Source organism: Loxodonta africana, chromosome 1 (assembly GCF_030014295.1).
Source record: "Loxodonta africana isolate mLoxAfr1 chromosome 1, mLoxAfr1.hap2, whole genome shotgun sequence".
Classification (NCBI taxonomy): domain Eukaryota; kingdom Metazoa; phylum Chordata; class Mammalia; order Proboscidea; family Elephantidae; genus Loxodonta; species Loxodonta africana.
Window position 1 is genome coordinate 191,034,377 of NC_087342.1, and position 22,051 is coordinate 191,056,427.

Sequence of the window (22,051 nt, forward strand, 5' to 3'; positions counted from 1 at the left end):
CACCAAACCCAAATTGCCGTTGAGTCGATTCTAACTCATAGTGACCCTATAGAACAGAGTAGAACTGCCCCATGGGGGTCCCAAAGCTGTAAATCTTTATTGAAACAGACCGCCACATCTTTCTCCCACAGAGCAGCTGGTGGGTTCAAACTGCCAACCTTTCAGTTAGCAGACAAGCGCCTAACCACTGAGTCAGCAGGGGTCCTTTTGTTAATCCAGTGTGAAATCTTTTGATTTGTGTTTTTCTGAACATCAGTGAGGTTGAGCATCTTAGGTTTATTAGCCATTTGTGAATCCTCCCTATAAAGAGTCTGTTCAGTTCTTTTGGTCCCTTTGTCTTTGGGTTTTATTTCTGTCTTTTAAATTGGTTTGTGGGAATTCTGTATATCCTGGGAACTAATATTTTGTTAGCTATACATGTGGCATATACCTTCTTTGATTTAATGGCTTGTCTTTTCGTTTTCCAGATAGTGTTTTTGGTGAAGAGACATTCCTGATTTTATCCATTCTTTCTTTCATGGCTTGCCCCTTTGTGTCTTGTTCGAGAAATTCCTTCCTACCCAAATTAAAGCCAAAGCAAACCTGTTGTCGTCGAATCGATTCCAATTCATAGCGACCCTGTATAAACTCTTATATGTTCATAGTTTTGTCTTTGTACGCTGTGAAGGTGTCCAGTTTTACTTTTCCCATATGGATAGCTATTTGTTATTGAACAATTTATTAAAAGACCATCCCTTCCCCATAGATATATAAGTACCAGTGCTGTCATAAATGAATTTTCCATACACACGTGGATCTGTTTCCTGGGTCCTCCAGAGAACATCTGCCTCTGAGAATACCAAGTGCTAAGGGGCCTTACCAGGGAACTTCTTCATTTTTTAAATAATAAGGAACCATTTTTTCACATAATAAGGCATTTATCTCACATAACTGAAGTAGAGCTATTTCCAGGGCTGGTCTGTGGCACAACGATTTCATCAAGAACCCAGGCGCTTCCCATCTTTCCACTTCTCCGGAATCAGTTTGTTGGTGATGTTTGCTCACAGCTGCAGCTGCTCCACGTTCCATGGAGCACCTTATGCAGTACTTCCTCTGAAGCGGAAAAAGCTTTAATACTTTAAATTCTCATCCCAAGTTTGTTTTGAACCACCCAAGTAGTACATGTGCAGGTTGCCAGCTCCCACACAGTCCCACTTATGGTTATGAATTCTCAGATGAGGACTTTTTCCTCTGTCCATTCAGCTCAGAGTTTCAAGATGGGCAATTTGCCTTGCAGATCCCTATGGGTAGTGAAGGTATTTATTTCTATCTCACCGTACTCTGTGGGTGTATCCCCATGGGGACCAAAATTTATGTAGGAGGATCTCATATTAAACACTCCTTCCTGGGTGGCCTCTGCCCCCTACACTCCATGAGACCTTGAAAACCGAAGCTGGAATTCACCAGTTTGGCAACTGTTCCCTGAAAACCAAAGCTGGAATTCACCCATTTGGCAAATGTTCTCATTTTTCCCATTGCTGTTGAATCAATTCTGACTCATAGTGACCCTATAGGACAGAGTAGAACTGCCCTATAGGGTTTCCAAGGAGTAACTGGTGGATTTGAACTGCTGGTTAGCAGTCAAGCTCTTAACCACTGTGCCACTAGGCCTCCTTGGCATAAATGTAGAACTTGGCAAAAGCTGGCTTGGCTTGTACCTCTGGCTTCCCGCTTTCATTTAGTTTTTTGGTTTCATAGTATTCACGCATTTAGACCCTTTTTTTCCTGAAATTTTTGGTTGTTTTCAGTAGGAGGGTCAGTCAGAGTGTCTTGACCTCCATACTGTGGAAATAGAAATTGGCTAAATTCATTTTAAAATTGCATTATGTTTTATCAATCTTATCTCAAGGTTTGTTGGAGACTGAACCACTGCAAGGAAGAGATGAAGATGCAGTAGCGAGTGCTGATTTTTCTAGCATGCTATCAGAGGAGGAAAAAGAAGAGCTAAAGGCAGAATTAGTTCAGGTATGGTTGGTAATCTTCATATTGTTCATATTTCTCTCTCCAGATCTTGGGAGTTTGGTATAAGTCCATATTACAATTCTGTCTTCCGTTTAATAAAATTTTTCAGATGAATGCACTGCAAGATTATTCATTTTACCAGAGTGTTTTCCTAATGGTAATTGTTCATTTTCCCTGGGTGGTACAAATGGTTAAGCACTGGACTACTGAGCCGAAAGGTTGGTATTTCAAAGCCATCCAGAGGCACCTTGGGAGACAGGCCTGGTGATCTGGCTCTGAAAGGTCACAGCCTTGAAAACCCTATGAAGCAGTTCTACCCTGCACGCATGGGGTCACCATGAGTTGGAATTGACTTGATGGCAACTAACAGTAACAGTCGTCCATTGCCTGTTGATTACAGTGGCAAAATGAATGGTTGTTCTGCTTAAGAGACAGTCATTCTTGGTTTTTAATATACACCCCTTATTCCTTTTAGTGGAAACCCTGGTGGTGTAGTGGTTAAGTGCTACAGCTGTTAACCAAGAGTTCAGCAGCTCAAATCCACCAGGCATTCCCTGGAAACTCTATGGGGGCAGTTCTACTCTGTTCTATAGGGTCGCTATGAGTCAGAATCTACTCGACGTCAGTGGGTTTGGTTTTTTGAGTTTATTCCTTTTAGTACCACAACACTACGGGGTTAATAAATCACTTACAGACCTGATGGAATCCATTCAAGATCATGGCACAGGTGCCAGCTCCTTTTAATAGCAGTGCTTGTTTGAGGTCAGCAACCTAGTTCAAAAAATGATTTATCCTTTAATGAAAAAGTCAATCATTGAAGCAACTGAATATCAACTTGTGTACTCTTTTGCAAGAAAAATAAAGCCCTGGGGGTCCAGAGGAAAGCAATGATTAATTTAGACTTAATTAGGTCTTATGTAGTTGCTGTGGGCATGTGGACAGAGAGGGAGGAGAGCACCTGGCTCATCACGAATACAACTCTTTGTTCAAGCCTTTTGTTTGCAGGACCCATTAACCTTTAACCATTTTACTAAGAAACCTTTACTTTGTAGGAGGCATGGGCCTGAGGAGGGGAGCCACTCAAGTAGAATCGAGCAGCAGGGCTGGAGGAGGAGAAGTCAGCATTCCGTCCCCATTCTTTGTTCCTAGCTGTAGAGCAGGAAGATCCGGTTCCAGGTGGAAGGAAGGCTTTGCATTCCCATTATAGCCCTTTTTCTACAGCCTGAGGAGGTGCCTATGAGCTCCACATTACACTCACCCTCTTTGTCCACTCGGACTCTTGAAACTCTAACGTTCTGATAGTCTATGTTTATGATTCTCTTCTTCTCTTCCAGTTGCTGTTGAGTTGATTCCAACTCATAGCGACCTCATGTGTCAGAGTAGAACTGTGCTCCATAGGGTTTTTAATGGCTGATTTTTTGAAAGCAGATCGCCAGACCTTTCTTTCCAGGTGCCTCTGGGTGGATTCAAACCTCCAACCTTTAGTTGGCAGCCAAGCGGATTAATGTGTGAACCACTCAGAAACTCCAGTATTATTACGAGTGTTTATGATAACTCCTGATAATACTGAAGTCCCTGGGTGGTTCAAACGGTTAACGCACTCAGCTGCTACCCAAAATGGTGGTGGTTTGGGTCCATCCAGAGGTACCTGGGAAGAAAGATCTGTCAATCTGCTTCTAAAAAATCAGCTGTTGAAAACCCTCTAGAGCATGTGGGGTCACCATGAATCGAAATCAGCTTAATGGCAACTGGTTTGTAATAATATTAAAGACTTTTCAGGTGGTTTCAGAAAATACACCCCGAGAAAGCTTCACTACCAAATAAAAGAACAGCTTGTTCCACGGGTGCAGCCAGAAATTATTTTAGTAAGCACAGTGCCCCAAATCAAATAGGCTGGCTCTTAAGCTGTGTCTGAAATCCTGGTTCATAACCTGTTCATGTCAATGGTGGTGTCCAAAAGTTATGTTTTACAGACTGGTTCAAAGCTAGAGTTTAACTCCATCACCTTTATAGCCCTAGCTCAAGTTCAGGAGCAACATTTGTAACACAGAAACTATTATAAAATGCCTTGATTTTTCTGGGTTTTGGGATTATTGTGATATACATACATATATACACGTGTGTGTGTTTTCATGCATCCTATACTTTCTAAATATTCAATAATGAACATGCATTACTTTTATAATCAAGAAAAAAGTAAACAGTCTTAATTGAATGCTGCAATGAACATAAAAATCTAGCATTGTTTTCAGAAGTTCCTGTTTCCTGGGCCATATCAATAAACCTCCAGTTCATGTCATTCCAGACACGTTTTGATCCTGACTCTTGAAACTATCACTAGACTCCTTGTCACTGTGTTCAAGTTACTGGAATTCATGTTTGCCTCATTGGGAATGCATTAGCTTTCATGCTTCCTGCTTCTTATTCTGGGTCTTCAGAGATGAGGAGCTATTGCATCTTGCCAAGAGTTGCATCAGGTGACTTCCAGAAGCATATGGGGACAGCTGTACAGCCCAGGCCAAACGGAAAACAAAGCAAGCGTATCTTTGGTGTTTTTTTCCTCTTCATTTTTCTTTCCATCTTCCTCTACCCGGGCCACCTCTGCTTTATGCTCCTTCATTTCTTAAACCTGCTTTCCCCACCCTTTTACACACAGACACCCGAACACACATATTTAAATGTATGCATACTCACATAAAACAAATCCTGTTCTTTCAGGTTACAGATGCATTCAGATTACTGTAGGTGCTAGGGTTTAAGCATAAGAGATCCAATTCAGCAGTCCCACAGTAGGTGTTATGAATAACTAAGACATCTTTTAGTTCGCTCAGCTCCTCTGTCTTAACTCTCCACAAACTTATTTTTCATGGGCCCCTGGTCCAAGTAAATCTTTTTGTCTGAGAGAAGTCCCCCGCTGGGTTTTTTCGCCACTCAAGAAACAGGATACCTCACAGGGTGCTGACCGACCTGTTAGGCCATTGCCTTTGAGACAGGCAATCCATTGTGGCCATGATCCAAAGCAAGGCCTTTGTGTACAAGGACACTAGCCTCTGACTGCTTTGGTTTTGGGGTGTGCCAGTTATCCAGTCTTCTCTTCATTTCACTCCTCTCCCTGGTTTCCTCATAGCCTCCTAGTGTCTTCTGGCTATGCCAGCTCCCTCCTCCTCCAGCCTTCTTCTTCTCCCTTCCCAGAGAGGCCTTAATCTGCACTGTTTTGTGTTAACATTCACGTACAGATACCCTAAGACTTTGGATGATGTTGTAACTCCATCTACCCACACAGGCAACATATTTTCGTATGCCTACCCAGTAAGTGGAAACCCTGGTGGCATAGTGGTTAAGTGCTACAGCTGCTAACCAAAGGGTCAGCAGTTCAAATCCACCAGGTGCTCCTTGGAAACTCTATGGGGCAGTTCTACTCTGTCCTATAGGGTTGCTATGAGTCGGAATCGACTCGACGGCACTGGGTTTGTTTGGTTTTGGTTACCTAGTAAGTGCTGGCAATAGGAAAACTTATCTTTTTGGTGGGAGACGTAAATTTAGCCAATTGTGTCCAAAAGGCGTACATCTTGGACAAAGTGTGTACTTTAAAAAAGAAGTCTGTTGTTAACACAACTTAATCTTTATTATTGCAATCATGTGATATGTGTATCTTACAAGTTATTGAATGGGAGGTCAATATCATCTCTGATCTAGTACAGTGATTTGTGCATAGAAGGTATGTAAATAACATTTATAATTAACTTGAATTATTTTGTATCTTCGGCAGATATTTATATTTGCTGATTTTACTTCATATCCTTTCATTGCAGCAAATCATATCCATGAGTGCAATCACATGCTGAGTCTTGTGAGTCCTCCTAGCAGATCACTGAACTTGGGGATGGTCTTGGGGCTCCCTAACATACTTGTTTTTTTTAAACTTTTATTAAAAAATATATTTTTTTCTAGCATGAGGCATAAGAAAACTTATAAACATATTTAACAATGAATTTTGACTTTGTAAATTGTAAGAGTAGTTTTTTTTTTTAAAAAAAAAAAAAAACCATTGCCATTGAGCTGATTCCGACTCATAGCAACACTATAGGATAGAGTAGAACTGCCCCATAGGGTTTCCAAGGAGTGCCTGGTGGATACTGAATAAGAGAATTAACCTAATTTGCTTATGATACTCAAGAGACTTAGTTTCTTCAAATGTTTATTTTGCTCAAATAGTCTAGATCAGTAATGGAAAAAAACAAAAAAAACTGGATTCTAGTCTCAGCTCTTCCATCAAGCAGCCTCATCTGTGAATGTGGGGGTATATTTGGTAGAATTTTTATGATCTTTTGGGTACTAACGGAGCCTGGTAGCGCAGTGGTTAAGAGCTTGGCTGCTAACCAAAAGGTCGGCAGTTTGAACCCACCAGTGGCTCCTTAGAAATCATATGGGGTAGTTCTACTCTGTCCTGTCAGGTCGCTGTGAGTCAGAATCGACTCCATGGCATCAACAATGGCTATCACTTGGTACTAATCAAACAAGGAGCAAACTTCCAGTGCTGGGGAGAAACATGTGTTGTACCTACAGAGAGATGTACAATATACATGTAATACAGATTTTATGGTAACTAAAGAGATTTTCAAAGGTAATTTTGACTTTTTTCAAAGAGACTTTCAAAGGTAATTTTGACTACATACGATTTTCAACCAAGATTCTGAGTTTGGAATTTAACTTCCTGAAATATGTTACTTCTTTGTATAATATAAGCATAACTCCTTTTAAAATAATATATAAATATAGGGTACATATGTTTCTGTTGTGTATATTGTGTATATATATACACACACATATATATGTATAATAAAACCCAACATCTTTGTTTCCTAACATGGTAGATAAGAGTCCCCTTCATACCTGGCAGAAGGTGCTATATCAGGTGAGAAACTACACACAAGTTCATAAACAGAATGCTGCCTTGTCTTGTGGAATCATTTCAAGGCTCTTCCTCATAGGTCAAGTTAAGAGATAATGAGTAATATCCATTGTTGATGCCATGGTCACAAAATGTTAGTACTCAAAATCTGCAAAAAAAAAACCAAACCTGTTGCTGTGGAGTGGATTCTGACTCATAGCGACCTGATAGGACAGAGTAGAATTGCCCCATACGATTTCTAGGGAGTCGCTGGTGGGTTCAAACTGCCGACCTTTTGGTTAGCAGCCAAGCTCTCAACCACTGTGCTACCAGGCTCCATTGGTACCCAAAAGATCATAAAAATTCTACCAAATATACCCCCACATTCACAGATGAGGCTGCTTGATGGAAGAGCTGAGACTAGAATCCAGTTTTTTTTGTTTTTTTCCTTTACTGATCTAGACTATTTGAGCAAAATAAACATTTGAAGAAACTAAATCTCTTGAGTATCATAAGCAAATTAGGTTAATTCTCTTATTCTACAATTTATGGATTATTTCAGTATCCACCAGGCACTCCTTGGAAACCCTATGGGGCAGTTCTACTCCGGGTTCTCTAGAGAAGCAAAATCAGTAAAGTGTATAAATATATGTAGAGAGATTTATATCAAGGAAACAGCTCATACGATTGTAGGGGTTAGAATGTCTCAAGTCCTTGGATCAGGATAGAGGCCTTTCCCAATTCACAGAGCCACAGAAGCTGGTGAACCCAAGATGAGTAGGTCAGAGAGCAGGGCTCCCACTCACAGGCTGTGAAAGTCGAGGAATCCCCAAGGTTGGCAGGCAAGACCACAGGGTTTCTCCCGATTCATGTAGCTGCAGGGGCTGGCAAATTCAAGATAGGTAGGTTGGAGAGCAGGACTATGGCTCGCAGGCTGTGAAGATTGATGAATCCCAAGATGGACAGGTAAGCTGATAGCTCAAGTCCTAAGAACCAGAGGTCAGACAAGAGACAGCTGCTGGATCCAGAACAAGCCAGCAACCTTTGCAAGGCAAGCAGGAAGGAAGTAGGCTGCGGAAGGTGGAGAGATGAAGGCTGAGGGGGCGGTGAGCCACCACAGGCTCCGTCCCTGCTGGTACCATTCAGCAGATTCCATCATGGGGGTGATCACATATCAAATTTCAATGGGGAAGTGATCACAACTGCTAAAATGCTGAGAATCACAGTACAGCCAAGTTATCACACAATCTTAACCATCACGGGGGTAATCAGACCATTTCCAAGTATACAAATCTGAATATTCATTGCATCATTTTTCCTAATAGAAAAGAAAAATCTAAGTATTATCAATTGACAACTAACTGATAAATTATTCTATATCCATATAATCATAAAGGCAAACAGGTTGGGCATTAAATGAATGTGTAACTATTTTTATTGGTATGAGAAGATTCCTAGGACATATTGATAATTGAAAAGAAGTTGTTTATAAAATAAGATGTGTAGTACAAAACCAATTTTCGTTGAAAAATTTTGTCTATGTACAACTGTAGAAAAACCTTTGTATGGTTAGAAACCAAGAAATAAGTGTTGACTAGTTCCTAGTAGGTAACAGGTGATTTTTTTTTCTTCTGAATATTTGTCTGTGCAGTTTAAATTTTCTGTGGGAGCACTAATTACTCTTGTAATATTAGAGGCAGTTAATCTATTTCTATTTTTAAATATTGGAGTAGACTGTATCACTATGTTTGATAGAGCCAAGCAGAGAACTATTTAAACAAGAGGATGCAGATGGCTGCTTTGAAGCCCCAAGAGCTTTTGTACTTTTCAGTTGGTCTGACATTTTCCCCTGCCATTTCTCTCTACCTGTAGCTAGAAGACGAAATTACAACCTTAAGACAAGTTTTATCAGCAAAAGAAAGGCATCTGGTTGAGATCAAACAAAAACTCGGCATGAACCTAATGAATGAATTAAAACAGAACTTCAGCAAAAGCTGGCATGACATGCAAACTACTACTGCGTAAGTATGATATTAACAGAATTTTAAGAAATTTACTTAGCCTGTCGTATTGCCACTGTCTAACTCCTTCACCCCCTTACGTAGCTGATTTGGTGCTTGTAGCTTGGAAAAAATATTTTCTCTAGAAACAGTATAAAGAAATACATGTGATCATTAAATATGTTGCACGTGAAGCCGATTTATGAAGCTGCTTCATGAAATCTAACTTTGAGCACTAAAACTCTATTTTCACTCAGACCAATTTCCCAGAGTTTTGTGGTTTAATTTTTTTTATCTTTATCATTAATGTTTAAACATTTGTTAAATATGTATTTTTCTTAATTTTTTCTCATAAAAACTATAAATGAGCAGGTGTTTTCTCCTCTGAATACTTGACACTCACTACATATTTTGAATTTCTGTCGTAAGTGGTCAGCAATTTTAATACAATTAATACAATTATTAAAAAAGAAAAATCGCACTTTTCACATTTTGGGGATGTATGTCTCATCCCCAAATATTCAAGGAAATATTTAGAACCAGATTTAAGCCAACAGAAATGTTTTTGGCTTTGCTGTTATCTTCTTGGCTTGCATTAGGCAAGGAATGAATAGCTTTGGTTTTTCTGCAAGCATACTTTTATTGGATGACTTTTTAAATTACGTAAAATATTTAACTTTTCAGTACTTTACATGATGTAATTTTCTCCTTTTTGTGTGTTGAAGGTGAGGCTGTCGGTGAAATCATCCTATCTCTAGTTCTATATCCCTAGTCCTAAGTCTAGCTCCAAATTCCACCATCAAAAAATTTCTTTGAGTTATGCTCTTTCTTTCCTGATTTATCACTCATTGGAAGGTAAAGATATGGCATTCCTAATACCTAAGTTTGAATCAGGTTTTTTTTTTTCTTTGCTGGTACTTTTCCCCTGGACTTAGAGAGGCCTCATAGTACCAAGAGGTGCCAATGAGCTACAGCAATTATTTCAGTTTTGCTGGGGCCAAGTTTGCTTGCTGGTTACTGAGAAATAAAGTCTAAGACCTTTAGCTTCTGTGTGAAGGTATCCTTTGTACAAGGAATTGGATCTAAAATGGAGCCTGAAGCCTCCCCAACATGGCTCCCTTGGTTTTTACATGAAAGGAGACTGTCTTTTTTCTCTGTAAAGTGGGCCAAGAGTTCTATAGGTTTCTCTGCTTATGCACCCCAAGGGCTCATCCAGACAGTTAAGGACACAACCCAGAGTAGGGCAGAATGGAGCCAGGCAGCCCATCAGTTTATGTCTAGAGGCTAACCAACCTTCCCCAGCTGATGATGACAATTATGGAAGAAGATAAGAAACCATACATTGATATGTATCGCTTTAAAATATATATTGCAGTACCATATGAACAATATCCTGAAAAGAATAGCTGTATTGTAGGCGCCAAATTAAATGAGCTTATCTGACAGTAGTTCCTGTCTCAGTCTTTGCATGTGGGTGGCCTGTAACACTTAATGGTCCTGATAGTGTAAGGTTAAACCATCCCCAGTTCCCTGGGTCACATTGAATCTGTATTTAATCCAGATCTGAACTTCCTTCAGAGCCCTAGTGGCGCAGTAGTTAAGAGCTCAGCTGTTAACGAAAAGGCTGGCAGTTTGAATCCACCAGCTGCTGCTTGGAAACCCTGTCCTATAGGGTTGCTATGAGTCGGAATTGACTCCACGGCAACGAGTTTGGTTTTGGAGCTTACTTTTGGAGTATAACAAACAGGAAGGATCTCTCTGCTTGGCCTCCCTAATCACACTTCAGGGATAAGCTCACCAAATGCATGGCAGGGAAATTTCTGCGATTCTGGTTGGGAGTGGAAGAGGGGCAGGGAATATCTGGGCAGAGGGTGTGTCCAAGATAAATGTCATGTTTTACCCTAGGTCTGATGGGTATGGGATGGGAGGTGGGCAGTAAGGAGAGAGGTTCATACTCTTCCCGGGTGATGGAATTAGAGCAGGCAAACTCAAGGAAGGCTTTTAGCTCCAGGGGCATAGCAAGGGTAACTAGTGCCCAGAGACAATCTCTAAATTGTGTCCCCCACCCCCCTCCGCCCCGCAATTTGAATGCCCAGGGGCAACCTCTGAGTTGTGCCCCTCTGCCCCCATTTTAAGATGAATGGACATTGGTAGTGGTGATGCGTCAGGAGAAATGCCTTACCCTCTCTTGTCTGGCACCTCAGTCAAATGCCTTTCATATTTGTGGTGCCTCGGAATGTCATTCCACACCTTTTCTGGTGCCCTCTTGAACTTGCATCCCTGGGGCAAGTGCCCACCTCTGCCTGCCCCTCTCACTGTGCCTCCGTTAGCCTCTGCACAGAATATGAAGTTTGTGTTTTTCCCATGTTTGAAAAACAGTTTAGACTTACAACCAGACCGTCAACTTAGTGTCATGTTTCTTGTTGGATGAATAGAACAGATTCATTCCCTGTGGTTATGGAGCTTATAGTCTAGTCAGGGAGACAAAGGGTTTGTTTGTTTGTTTGTTTATTGTTAAAACTGCTTGGGGGTACTGTCTGACCTTCTCCAGCCCCACAAGGGGAAGGAGAACCAAGATCAACAGCGCAAGGCTGACTCCCATGAGATGGAAGCCAGAAAAGCCTCCTCTCCATGATCTTTACTAATTCTGACACCAACCACCCTTGCACAGCACTCTAATTCTCGGCTGCATTTGATAATTCATTGCAATGGCCACATAGAACTCACAGACCATACTCACAATTATGGGGATTATTAGGGAAGTACCAGTTACAATTCAGGCTCAAGAACACTCGATACAGTTCTTCCACCAGGACAGCCTCTCCCAGCTGTGCTCTCAGGCATATCTCTCCCTGGATCTCAGTCTCTGCCCAAAGGCACTCAGCTTTCTCTCTCCATGGGCTGGGAAGCCCACCGGGCTGTCTCCTGCTGCCAGGTCTCTCCTTCCTTGGTGATGGTGGGCTCCTCCTCTCTGCTCTGGAATTGGCTCTTTTAAGGCAAAACTGACCAATCCCCTTGGGAGGCCGAATTTACCCTATCACACAATCACCTGGGTGGGAGTTACAAGGCCAAGGCTAGAAAGGTCACACACAAAAGTAATTAATTGCGCTGCATTTGTCTGCAAGTTACTACAAATATCTAGTTAAACGATAACTGTGAAAAGTGATGTGCAGAAAAATACAGGGTATTGTGGGAATGTAAAGCGGAGGATCAAACCTTGCCTGGGGTTTCCAGGCAGGTTTCCATAGGTTAAGCAGACCTCTGAAGGATGAGTCAGAGTTAGTCAGGCAAAGAGTGGTGGGAGGAGCTTCCAGGGGAGGCACAGACTGTGTGAAGAAGGCCTAAAGCCGGAGGGAGGTAAATCAGTGTTGTAGAGATGGCAGGAAGAAGTGGCCAGGGTCATGTCACACAGGGCCTTGTGGCATATATTAAAAGGGTTATTCTTTCTCCACATCAACCTGTTACTTCAACCTGTTAAAGGGAAGCGACAGTTATTCACTCAACATATCTTAATGAGTGTCTAGTATTAGGCATTTTTGCCCAGGGGTTGATCTAAGTTCTCAGGATGAAAAAAAAAAAAAAAAACCCATTGCTGTCGAGTCGATTCTGACTCATAGTGACCCTAAAGGACAGAGTAGAACTGCCCCTTAGAGTTTGCAGGGAGTGCCTGGTGGATTCGAACTGCCAACAATCAACAATATGGACAAGGTTCCTACTCTCCTGGAATGTCAAAAAGAGAAGAGAACAAGAAACAAGTAATGAAATAAAAGGATGAGGAAATATCAGGAAGTACTTTGATGAAAATAGCGTAGTGTGATGTGTTAGAGGAATGACTGGGAGTTGCTGGTAGAAATCCTGTTCTAGGAGGTTACTTTGAGCTGAGCCCTGACTGACAAGAAAGAGCTGGTCTTGTGAAGATCTTGGGGAGAGCTTTCTGGCCAAGGGAAAAGTTGCTGCAAAGGCTCTGAGGCAAGAACTAGCTTTGCAGGTTTGAAGAGGCAAAAGAAAGAGCTTTTGTCTGGAGTGTAGTGAGATGAGGTGAGGTCAGAGTCTCTAGGTCTCCCAAGTCATGGAAAGGAGTGGGGCTTTATTCCAAGGGCTTTGGATGCTTTGGAGAGTTTGAAGCAGGGAGTGACCTGTTCTGATTCACCTTTTAAAAAGGCCACTCAGGTTACTTCATGTGATATAGATTGTGGAGGGCAGGTCATGAGTGGAAACCAGACAATTACTTATAAAGTTATTGCAGTAGTCTAGGTGGGTGACGTTGGTGCTGAGTGGAGAGAGAGAGTCGTGAATAGAGAAGGGATAGGATTTGGAGATCAGACCAACAGGACTTCTCATTAGCTTGGAGGTGGGAGGTGAGCAAAATAGAGATCAAGTGTGACTCTTAGGTCTTTGAGTCATACATGGCTCTTAGATGGGTAAGGGGTACTGGGACTGTTTATTGTGATGACAGTGCAGCATTGTGGTTAATTTTGTGAGGTATGGCATTCATTTGCTTGGGTTGAAATCTAGGCCTCACTCCATTCATTAAATGAGGACCATATTAGTACCTACTTCGTAGGTATTGAAGATTCAATGAGCTAATATTTGTAAAACATGCAAGACAGTCTCTGACATGCTATAAAAAAACCAAAAGCCAAACCCAGTGCTGTCGAGTCGATTCCAACTCATAGCGACCCTATACGACCGGGTAGAACTGCCCCATAGAGTTTCCAAGGAGCGCCTAGGCGGATTCGAACTGCTGACCCTTTGGTTAGCAGCCGTAGCACTTAACCGCTACACCACCAGGGTTTCCCTGACATACTATAGGCATGTAGTAATGGTTCACTATTGTGGGAAAGACTGAGAGGAACAGGTCCAGAGGGAAAAATTCTGATTTGGCTATGTGGAGCCCGAAATGCCTGATAGCCAAACTGATGTATTGAGAAGATGACTCTGAGGAAAAGTCAAGGCCAGAAGTGGACATTTGGGAGTCACTTGCACATAGATGTTATTGAAAGCATTAGGACTAGACAAGATTTCCTTGGAGAATATTTAAATACAGATGGCCTAGGATTTAGTAACATTTAGGAATGAAGTGATTTTTCTTTTGTAGGGAAGAATCCATCCCTTTCTTAAGGGTGGAGGCGGATATAAACCTATTAGTAATATAATTTCAGTGAAGATTTTCCTTCAACCCTCTTTTCTTGGCTGCTGAGGGATGGAGGAGAGCCTTAGTCACATGTTGGGGAGAAGGGGTGATTGAGTTAGAAAGCGATCTCAGAGCCCCAGAAGGTAACAGAATCTATGTCCCCCTGAGTTAAGTCTCTGCTCTGTTAGAGCTCATGTTATCCATTCCAGGACAAGAGCTACAACTTACACAAAGAAAAATTTGATGTGAGGGAATGGTGAGCTGAGCAGAATTAGATTTCAAAGCACTAAAAAGAATTTTAGCTGTCAGAGGATTGTGTGTGATTCCCAGAGGCCATACTTTGCATATTTATTAAGCAATCACAACCTATTTTATTTTATTTATAAATGGAAAGAAAAATCTATGGTATGTTAATGAAAGATCTTGGCATATTTTAGTCTGTGGGAGGATTCAAGTTGGAGTAGGGCCCAATGGGTAGGAATAATTACGCAGACATTATCTCCTAGATAGGCAAATTCTAGGAACAACCATACCGGAGATCGGGAGATCAGCTATGTCCAGGGTTTGTTGTTGTTGCTGTTGTTCTTGTCATAGTTAATTTTTTTTAACTGCCTAAATTTGAAAGAATCTAAAAACACAAAAAAATCCCTTCTCTCCCCCACTTTTTTTTTTGGTTTTTTGCTGCCTTTTTATGTTGTCTTTAGACTTCAGGAAGGCACAGGGAGGTGGGTAGTTTTGGGACGAGGAGGTGGAATGATGGCCACTGGAGAACAAATTCAATCTCTTCTGTAGACAGAAAAAATACGAATTAGGAAATGCAACTTTTTGGTGGACTAGTCAAACCGATATGCTTCATTTAATGTGTTCTGCCTTTGCTAACCCATGAAATTCCCTCACTAGTAAACCCCTTGGAATTGTGCCACAGACCAAATGGTCTACAGAAGGGAGGAAGTTTGGGAAAGTAATTTAAACTATTCCATCTTTTTGGAAAACTTAATAACTTCACCCTATATTGTTGTTATTGTTAGTTGCCACCAAGTCAGCTCTGACTTATGGCAACCCCGTGTATAAAGGAATGAATTGTTGCCCAGTCTTGTGCTATGTTCATGATTGTTGGTGTGTTTAAGTCCATTGTTGCAGCCATTGTGCCGTTCCACCTCACTGAGGGCTTCTCTCACCTTCGCTGGCCTTCCACTTTACCAAACATGATGTCTTTTCTCCAACGATTAGTCCTGATGACAAGTCCAAAGTAAGCAAGTTGAAGTCTCAAACAATATTTTGTGATCCATAGGCCATTCACTGGCTAATTTTCAGACGCATATCACCAGGCCTTTCTTCCAGTCTTAGTCTGAAAGGTCCATTGAAATTTGTCCACCATGAGTAACCCTGCTGGTATGTGAAATACCTGTGGCATAGCCTTCGGCATCACAGCAACACATAAGCTACCACAGTACAACAAACTGACAGATGGGTGATGGTCACCCTATGTAGAGATAAGGAGAACCCTAATATTTACCGTTACAAAATATATTTACTCTTTGTTTTTGTGCTTGTAAGACTTCCAGACCATTATGGTCAGAAATGATTATCATTTCTTTTTATGAGGAGCCTGTCGAGGCATGGTTGTGTTGGAAGTGGCAGGGAAGATTAAAGGTCTAATTTAAAAATTCACACATACCCACTTTCTCACCAGGTTGTTCGTGCTTCTTACCTTTAAGCTTTCATCTTATTACACGAGGCAGGAAGTAGATTGTCTTTTTCTAAATCCAAGTGGTAAATTTATATTTTGATAACGTGTTTATAGTGTTTTTGGAAGAAAATAATTCTAAATGTTTTTTGTATCTTTAGTGAAATGCTTCATGTGCAACCATTAAAGTAATAATTCTTTAAAAAAATTCATAATAGAAAACATTTTCATATTATAAAATATCTTCTTATAAAAAGACTGCCGAATTTTAAACTTTTTCTTCTATTTGTGTATAGGAAAATGCTTTGAGTCAAAAAGATAACATGCCTTCTCTTTTGGGTTATTAACACTGAGTTTCAAATTAGTAAGACACGACAAAAGGAATGTGCACGACAGGTTCATGGAATGTTTTTTATTTGGCCTACAGAGAACCTTACCCCACACTACTGAAAAGTTTTCCTGTCAGTGTGATGGCCAAACAGCTAACGTGCCCAGGCAGCCAACTGCTGTCAATTCCAACAAAACGGAATCTGAAAAGTAAAGCCTATTTTCTTGATATTCAGTGAAAAATTGGAAGTCTACTTGTACTCCAAACAAAACAAAAGCTCCTAGTAAGCAGTCTTATATGAACTAATAAATATTTAATGTGCATTAAAGTTGAACTCTGCCCAGTAGGGTTTTCAGTGGCTGATTTTTTGGGAAATAGATCACCAGGCCTTTCTTCCAAGGTGCCTCTGGGTAGACTTGAACCTCCAACCCTTCATTTAGCAGCCTAGCATCTTAACTGCTTGCACTACCCAGGGACTCAACAATACGTATAAAGTACTCAATAAATTTTAGCTGCTTTTGCTGTCATGGTTAAACTTTTGCCAAAGCAAGGCTTAGGACTAGGTAAGACTCGAGCCTTTTGGGGAAGGGCAATGTCCCTAGAGAGCTGTTGTTAGGGAGAATTGCTTTGGAGTTCACAGGGCCTCACCTTAATGCCTTTACTCGCCTTCATTCACCTTCAGGTCGCAGTTGCTCTCCTCTGGAGTTAGAAGCTGCCCACTAGAAAGTTCTGACTCTACACCTGTAGCTGAAGTCTGGAAATTGAACCGGACCCTCTTTCCTTCCTCTGGCCTTCATGTGGCTCTTGCACTGGTTTATTGAGACACTGGGGATATAGTGATGATGAAGAGGTAGCCCCTGTCCTCAGGAAGCTCAGCAGGTCATGGAGACAGATTTGAAAACCCTAGTTGTGACTCAGTGGAAAAATGTTTTAAAAGAGCTGTGCAAAGGATATTATGGAAACACAGAGAAAGGCACATAACACAGACATCTTGAAGCATATAATCCCAATTTTTCTGTCACCTAATGCACAATGGACAACAGCCTGAGAACATCTTAATTTTGTTTTTTTTTACTTTTATTTCAGAAAAATGTATTGACCCCCTGCTTTATCAATTATGTAAGTTAGCTATGGTGTAACGTATATTTGGCTTAAAATTAGAGATGCTAGTAATCAAGAATGCTAGTTACTATTTCCATTTATATTACAAGGTCGTCAAGTCAATCAGAAGGGTGGTATTTAGATTGTTTTTCATTATTTGTTGTTGTTCTCATGTGCCGTGGAGTGGATTCCGACTCATAGTGACCCTATAGAACAGAGTAGAGCTGCCCCATAGAGTTTCCAGCCAGTGGCTGGTGGATTCAAACTGCCGACCTTTTGGTTAGCAGCCTGAGCTCTTAACCACTGCACCACCAGGGCTCTTTTCATTATTTAACCCATCCCATTATTTAGATACTATAAAAAAATTTTTTTTTATTAAAATAGTTTTATATGATAAGGATGAAAAAAACATTTAAATACCATTGGTACAAACTATATACCAAATTCCACAACATAGTAAAGGGAATAAAGTGCAAATACACTGACTCTCTGAGGGGTTATCAGTGGCCTGATAGGAGGAACTTTTTTCAAGATACAGGCTCCTAGTTTCTGGCTAGGGATGTATATTACGTATTCAATTTTTAAGATCAAGCCCAATCAGAATGCAGCATAAGGTTACAGGGTCTGGTCAACACATGAACAGCTTTTAAAAAGTTTGTTGGGATGGTATCAAATTGACAACAGCAACTCGAAAGGTTAGAGAAGTAACTTGGGGGCAGTGAGTTCCTGTCAGTGATGGAGGAATAATTCAGAAAAGGAGAGTGAGAATGGTTGCACAACGTGAAGAATGAAGTCATTGTCATTGAACTGTATATATAGAAATTGATGAGTTGGTTTATGTTTTGCTGTCTACATTTGCAACAATAGCAAAAAATGAAATATTAAAAAGAAGTTTGATGGAAAAGGAAAGAGAAGAAGAGCAATGTTGAGGATTTGGAAAAAACATTTAATTAATTAAAAAATATGGATTTTTTTTTTCTTCAGTAGGGAGCAAGGAAGTTGAGATATCTTGTGACTTTTTTTTTTTAATGTTTCCCTAGTTTAACCCAACTGAATTTTTTATGTATATTCTTAAATTGTAAACCCAATTGATGAGGATTTTATTTTTAATCACGCTGTAACCCAGAACCCACTGTAGTGCAGCACACACAAGGAACATTAGAAAATATCTGTTCAGCAAATGTCTGTTTAGACCGTTGGTTTGATGGTCTAGATGATGTATGGTTTTTGCACTTCCTAGAAAACAGGGATTGTGCAAGTAAATAACATATGCTGCTGATAAATATTATAGATTCATCATTCCATCCTGTTACCAAAAAGAGAAAAAGAGACTACGGTATTAATAAATCAATTTCCGTCCCAAAGGACTACCAACAGACATGTTGTAAAGCATCTTGTTAGAGTCCAATATTACATTTAGGACTGGATGATTTGTGGGAGATGGAAGGGTGGAAACAGAGGTGGAGAAATAAATCATAGATGTAATTGATTTCATATGATATAAAAGTGTCCTCAAAAGGACCATATGTGTACAGTTGCTGTAGGATATGCAGGTGGCTTTGGAGGAACTAGGTTCCTGGGTGGCGCAAGCAGTTTGCAATGGGCTACCAACCTAAAGGTTGCTGGTTCAAACCCACCCAGTAGTGCCATGGAAGAAAAGCCTGGCAATCTGCTTCTGTAAAGATTACAGTCCATCATCCCCAAATGACAATTAGAAGCGTTTACATCTGTGGAAAGTCTCCCTAAATCTGTTTATGAAAGAGCATTTTCATGGTAAGGAGGAAGATAAATATTTGATGGAAGCTTATAATATATAAACTGTGTTACTTACTGTTGTTCTGTTTTACTTCTTTACCCTGTGGAACAGTTCTACTCTGTAACACACGGGGTCACCATGAGTTAGAACTGACTTGATGGCAACGGGTTTAGTTTGATTTTTATATAGCTTTTTGCTGACTTCTTTTTATTCCCTCATGTTATGTATCTTTTGTTTCCTGTTTTACTAAATCAGTCTTAGAACATCTTCAGCCCTATGGATGACACCGCTGTCCTTCCTGTCATTTTTGCCCAAAACCTCAGGACAATCTTTTTATCTTATTCTTATTTGTCACTCATAATCTCCTGCCAGGTTCTATCCATTCTACCTCTGTAGCCTGTTTTCCTTCTGCCACCACACTTCTGTCTTTCCCTACTGCCCAATTCCAGTTCACAGCCAAGAGGAGCACCTTCTTCTGTGTTATCCATTCAGTCATCCAACATTTATTGAGTTTCTCCTGAATCTGCCAGATACTGGGGATACAAAATGAATGACTTCCTTGCCTTCAAGGAGTCACAGTCTGTCTAGTGGGGACACAGGCTTATGAGCAAATTATTGCAGTATTGTATTCCTAAAATTGTTTCTGAAGGAAGTTACTATATTGACTTCAGATCATGGGCCCTTATTATTTCCAGCTATTTATAGTAGAAAAATAAATGACTAGTTATATTTTTCTGGTTAAATTTACCCAAACTAACCAACCAGTAAAAACTTACATCTCTCCTTTGAAACCTACATTTTCCAATTTCTCTGTTACCTAGTTTTCCTTGGAAGCTATTTCTTAGTACAGCCAGTATACTTCAAGAACAACTCTCTACTCTCTGAGAAGTTCCCCTGTTTGTGATTAAAGGTCTACAAATTCATATCTGCATTTGTACATGGATGCTGTCTATGAGGAAACCCTGGTGGTGTAGGGGTTAAGTGCAACGCCTGCTAACCAAAAGGTCGGCGGTTCAGATCTACCAGGCGCTCCTTGGAAACTCTATGGTGCAGTTCTACTCTGTCCTATAGGGTCGCTATGAGCCGGAATCGACTCGATGGCAGTGGGTTTTTAGGACTCTTTCTGAATTTGGATTTAATGGTCTGATTTTCCGTCTCATGAACAGCAGTCAGTTCATCATCCTCAAATGACAATTAGGAATATTTACTTCTGTGGACTATCTTCTCCCTAAATCTGCTTGGGAAAAAGCATTTTCCAAATAAGGAGGGAGAAAGAAGATGAATATTTGATGGAAGCTCATGATATAGAAATGGTGTTACTTACTGTTGTTCTCTTTTACTTCTAGCTACAAGAAAACACATGAAACCCTGAGTCACGCAGGGCAGAAGGCAACGGCAGCGTTCAGCAATGTTGGGACCGCCATCAGCAAGAAGTTTGGAGACATGAGGTACCATGGGAAAGAACCCTGGGAACAGTATTAAGCTCTTGGCTTTCTGAGAGAAGGGTAGCATTACCTACCAGTTGGTCTCCTTAACATACTCTTTCTTTTTATTATTATTTTATTTTAATGGATTAAAGTTTCAGGTGACTGCTATGATGACTGAGATAAATTTTGCATATCTGGACGTTTTCTGCCTAAAAGTCAAAAATGGGCCTGGTCCCAAAAATTCCACTTCCATAGGACCCAACCTAGTAAAAATAGAAACTATGGGTACTTTGGAAACCCTGGTGGAGTAGTAGTTAAGAGCTGTTCAAATCCATCAGGCACTCCTTGGAAACTCTATGGGGCAGTTCTGCTCTGTCCTAAAGGGTTGCTATGAGTCAGAATCGACTTGACGGCACTGGGTATGGGTACTTTTTAATCCTTTTAATCACTAGTAATGAGGGGAGATTTCCAAGAATGCAATGTATGCCAAATCTTAACTACTGTAATTTGAAATATGCATTAAGCGGAATATGCTTTGAAAACCTGTTTTAGGTAAGTTTTGTAAATAGCTATTTAGTATTTTTTTCCTGTGCTAAATATATACATATTTATTTTTTAATTTTAAAAGGGTACTGCACTGGGTTTTTTTTTTTTTTTTTTATGGCATATACTTCCTGATAGTTTTCTTTTTTCACTTTAGCAATATACTGTGAATATGTTAATAAATACTTATTACACCTTCAGTTTTAATGGCTGTATTATCTTCCAGTTCATAGCCATAGTAAAACTTTTAAACAAGTCCTGTTGTATATTTTTGTTATTTTCAGCGTTTCATTATAATATAAAACTGGGATGAGCGTCAAGGTAGATTTTGAACTGAGAACCAAATTTTCTTACTGTGAGCACCAGAAAAAAAAAGTAGCATTGGCCATTTTTATTTTTTATATTATGTATTAGGAAGTTATCTTACATAGAGTTATTAGTCTGATTTTTTTTTTTTTTACATATTCAGTTTAGTGTTAATTTGGTTGATATGCCTTAGGAGATTTTTCTTTAGAAATTAATTTTATCTTTCTCTCTAGGAATCAAACTCATATTTTAAAATTTTTAAAGTATATTTTATATTTCTTTTTTTTAAAAAGAGTTTATGTGTATTTATTTCACTGGAATCTTAAACTATTACTTTCTATATTACCCTGCAACTTTGATACCTAGAGGTAAATATATCTTTGTGTTTAAATTACTTTTTTGGCTTCAATAATTGCTGTGTTGTGCTAAATACTCGTACATCAATTTAATAACTTAGGGCCCAGAGTTAAATAAGTACATGTACATGAATCTGAGTACATTGTGTTTTCTTCATTTTTACTAATATTGCAATAATGAAAAGCAATTGAAATTTCTCAGAGGCAGAGTGTGATGAACAGGTAAACCTCCTGAATCATTACTTAGCCCTAAGTTTATTACAAATAATATTTGCAGTCATTTCAATGGCATTAAAACATTTATCTAAACAAATTAAATCATTTCTTAAAACAGGAAAGACCCTGGCTACCATTACTCAACGTTTCGCGATCAAGGATTCTATAAAGGAATTCTGATCAAAAGGGGGAAAATATACAATGGAGTTTTGAATTTTCATGGACTCTAGACTTTCTGGGGCCATGGAGGCTGGATGAACCCCTGAAACTATTGCCCTGAGATAATCTTTAAACCTTAAACTAAA

At 40.0% G+C, this 22,051-nt stretch overlaps 1 protein-coding gene across 2 annotated transcripts in view; it reads left to right on the forward strand.

The window, feature by feature from the left end:
- Positions 1-22,051, forward strand: part of TPD52L1 (TPD52 like 1) — a 109,614-nt gene that overhangs the window by 69,804 nt on the left and 17,759 nt on the right. For both annotated transcript variants that reach the window (XM_010594852.3, XM_010594892.3), the window contains exons 2-4: positions 1,889-2,004; positions 8,765-8,913; positions 20,245-20,346. In XM_010594852.3, the coding sequence (XP_010593154.1) occupies positions 1,889-2,004; positions 8,765-8,913; positions 20,245-20,346 (367 nt within the window). The remainder of the gene's footprint in view (positions 1-1,888; positions 2,005-8,764; positions 8,914-20,244; positions 20,347-22,051) is intronic.